Source organism: Peromyscus maniculatus, chromosome 16 (genome assembly GCF_049852395.1).
Source record: "Peromyscus maniculatus bairdii isolate BWxNUB_F1_BW_parent chromosome 16, HU_Pman_BW_mat_3.1, whole genome shotgun sequence".
Classification (NCBI taxonomy): domain Eukaryota; kingdom Metazoa; phylum Chordata; class Mammalia; order Rodentia; family Cricetidae; genus Peromyscus; species Peromyscus maniculatus.
Window position 1 is genome coordinate 36,164,441 of NC_134867.1, and position 3,880 is coordinate 36,168,320.

The 3,880-nt window shown below is 38.9% G+C and overlaps 1 protein-coding gene across 1 annotated transcript; it reads left to right on the forward strand.

Annotated features, from left to right (window-relative positions):
• The first annotated feature begins 615 nt into the window (after positions 1-615).
• On the forward strand, positions 616-3,011 carry LOC102906025 (trace amine-associated receptor 7a). The gene is made up of 2 exons (XM_006986687.3): positions 616-662; positions 906-3,011. Exon 2 carries the CDS (start codon positions 933-935, stop codon positions 2,007-2,009), a length of 1,077 nt encoding a protein of 358 aa, XP_006986749.2. The 5' UTR covers positions 616-662; positions 906-932; the 3' UTR covers positions 2,010-3,011.
• The last annotated feature ends 869 nt before the right edge of the window (positions 3,012-3,880 follow it).

Sequence of the window (3,880 nt, forward strand, 5' to 3'; positions counted from 1 at the left end):
ACATGCATAAGATAAAAATAAATATACATTATTTTCAATATTTCCCATTTACAAAATCAATAAAATAAGAGTGACTTTTTTATTTCTTTTTTATTTATATTCTACTTTCTCATTATTCTAACTCCAAGTCTTGAGATATGTAATTATTAGTACTAATTAATTTAGCATCTTGTGTCTTTCATGAAAAAAAAAAAGCAAAGCTGGAAAGCCAAAGATCATCTGAAGACGTTTTAAAGGCAGTCAGTGTGAGAATTGTTAATTAAAAAAAAAAGTTCTTGTAAAAACACAATGGCAATTTCAAATAATTAATAAGAGAATTAGCATGGCTTACTAATTTGAACAATGATCTGGTCAGGGTAGCTATTGTTCCCATCTCCATCTCCAGAAAAGATCTGATGTCATCACAAATTAGACGGGTGTGAATTTAGTTGTGGCATAAACATGCTGAAAAGTCTCTTACTGTCCTCTTTGCACTGTGGGGATTCGGTCTTCAGGGCTTTAGGTATTGAAAGTCATTAAGCTACTTTCCTGCAGGGAAGGCGTGCTCTGGGCATTCTTGGGTCTGTGAAGTTAGGTAAGTAATGCCAATAAAAGATGAGCGCAAGCAAGCATCACACAACAGAGCACTATGGAAGCCCCGTTAGTTTCTCCAACATGAGGAAGTAGGTAATTCAGAAGCACATTTGAAAATTGAAATAGCGTTGTAGGTAATAATGAAAATTGACAACTCAAATGTTAGGAAGAAAATAATGATGATAGAAACTGACACCTTGTCTATAATTAAGGAATTAGCTTTATGAAATGAAGGTATAAATATATCCTTAAACATGGCTATCAAGATTTACAGGTACAATGAGGGGGATAACTAGTGGGAATTATTGACATATTTTATATTTTTTTCCAAGGAATTTTTGAAAACTGGAATAGTATACATGAACACGTTGGATGACAATTTTCTCAGAGATCTAGCCAGAATCATGAGTGAAGATCTGGTCTCTTCCACATCTGTCCAGCTGTGCTATGAGAACCTGAATGGATCCTGCATCAGGAACCCTTACTCCCCAGGCCCTCGCCTCATCCTCTATGCAGTCTTTGGCTTTGGGGCTGTGCTGGCTGTGTGTGGAAACCTCCTGGTGATGATGTCCATTCTTCATTTCAGACAGCTGCACTCTCCTGCCAACTTTCTGGTGGCATCCCTGGCCTGTGCTGACTTCTTGGTGGGACTGACCGTGATGCCCTTCAGCACAGTGAGGTCTGTGGAGAGCTGCTGGTACTTTGGGGACAGTTACTGTAAATTTCATTCTTGTTTTGATGGGTCATTCTGTTACTCTTCCATCTTTCACCTGTGTTTCATCTCTGTGGATAGATATATTGCTGTCAGTGACCCCCTGACCTACCCCACCAGGTTCACTGCGTCTGTTTCTGGCAAGTGCATCGCCTTCTCCTGGCTCCTGTCCATCATCTACAGCTTTTCCCTCTTTTACACAGGGGAAAATAAAGCTGGACTGGAGGATCTAGTGACTGCCCTCACCTGTGTGGGAGGCTGTCAAATCGCAGTGAATCAAAGTTGGGTCTTCATCAATTTTCTGTTATTTTTTATCCCCACACTTGTCATGATAACTGTCTACACTAAGATTTTCCTCATTGCTAAACAACAGGCTCAGAGGATTGAGAGAATGAGTGACCAGACGGCCAAGTCTTCAGACAGCTACAAGGACAGGGTGGCCAAGAGGGAGAGGAAAGCAGCCAAAACCCTGGGAATCGCAGTGGCAGCCTTCCTCCTTTCCTGGCTGCCATACTTCATTGACTCCATCATTGATGCCTTCCTGGGCTTCATCACACCCACGTATGTGTATGAAATACTAGTTTGGATCGCCTACTACAACTCAGCCATGAACCCTCTGATTTATGCTTTCTTTTATCCTTGGTTTCGAAAAGCCATCAGACTGATTGTCACTGGCAGAATCTTGAGGGAGAATTCCTCAGGCACCAACTTGTTTCCTGAGTAGATTCTTGGTTTAGCAAGGCATTGAAAGGAGAGTCACAGCAGAACATCAGCAGGAAATCTGAGTGCCCAGATCTTCTTGTGTAAAGTGAAGCATTATGCTTCAGCTGAGACCCAATCAAGTAAATGCAGCTATAATTGTTCCCTGATTAGTACAGCATTGAAATTCAGTTGTAAAAGTTCTAACAGGATAGAATCCCTAGAATGGGGGGATGCTGGCCCACTTTGCCTTTTATCACTGTGGTTTTGTTCTGCTTAGGTTTGTTCTGAGTTTCCCCCTATTTGATGGATTAGTAAACCTTTCCTTGTAGTATTCTTGAGAAAATTGTGTGTGTGTGTGAGTGCGTGCGTGCGCGCGCACATGTTTATGCATATCTCTTTCTTTGTTTATTGTTAGTCATATATATATTTACACACATTTTAAACTATGGAATTTCCCCATTTCTCTTGGTACAGTCCCTGGATATAACATATCTTCATTCTTCTGTGTTTTTAAAAAATATAATGTAAATGTGAAAGAAAAACATAGGTGTGAGATGAAAACACAGGTGCACTGTGTTGTTCAGAATCGTGTGTCACAAAGTACAGTTTCAGTCATGAAACATAGTATCAACGATGTTAGTTCAGTTGTTGGCAATGGTAAAGAAAAATAACATCGTAGGTAATAACATCCATTCACATATAAACAACCTCGAAATGAGTGTTCACTTCCTCAGAGTCAAAGGACATGAGGTCACTCCTAAATGTTATCTACTCACCAAGGACAAAGAGTCCCAGCCACAGTTGTCAATTTGCTTAGAGCTCTTTGAATTACAATGTACCTTTATTATATCATGACAAAATAATTGTCATGATGTAAAGTATAAGTGAGATTCACAGATAATGTAGACATTGGAAGGAGTAATTAATTTATAGTAATACAACTGCCTAATCTACCAATATTCTCATCCATACTTCTTAGTTCAAAAGTACCTTTGTTGTACAAGATGTTTTTTCTCTAAGGCAGAAAGAAAGAAAGAAAGAAAGAAAGAAAGAAAGAAAGAAAGAAAGAAAGAAAGAAAGAAAGAAAGAAAGAAAGAAAGAAAGAAAGAAAGAAAGAAAGAAGAGGGAAGGGAAAGGAAGGAAGGAAGGAAGGAAGGAAGGAAGGAAGGAAGGAAGGAAGGAAGGAAGGAAGGAAGGAAGGAAGAAAATGTATCAGATAAACTGTTTGGGTCATTAACACAAGTTTTGTCCATACATGAAACAAAACTATGATTATGACATTTTATACTGTTTGATCTTTCGGAATCTTTAAGTCTCTCCCCAACCAGACTAGCACATTCAAATCCATTTATTCACCCTCAGATTAGCTGAGATAACAAATCGTAAGTTACTCACCATGGGCAGTAGTCTGCTCTCAGGAAGAACAATGTGATCATGTTTGTGAATTGCATGTACCTTCCGTGGCCTATATATTTAACAACACCTTGGCAAGTGTTCTATGCATGAAAATTTAAGACAAAATCGATCCTGAGAGCCTTCTTGTACAGTAGCGGAGGTTTGAGGACCCAGGTTGCTTATCCTGTTTATCAAGTTACACTCTGCCTTGTAATGAACCACACATATTTACTTCCCTCTCCTTGTTCCTTTGCATGCCTCTGTCAGGGATCTTCCACTGTGTATGGAATATAATGATTAGTCAATGGATTTTTCTGAGCAAACATGTTTTTTCCTCTAAATTTAGAAATATTTTAATATCCTTCTTTTAAATCCAGAAGTATTTACAAGAACATGCATGGTCACAGTAAATGACTATAGCTCAGTATGGACCCCTATGCATCCAGATGGCTGCTAGACATTGTTACAGATATACCGCATACTAACTTTCTGACATGT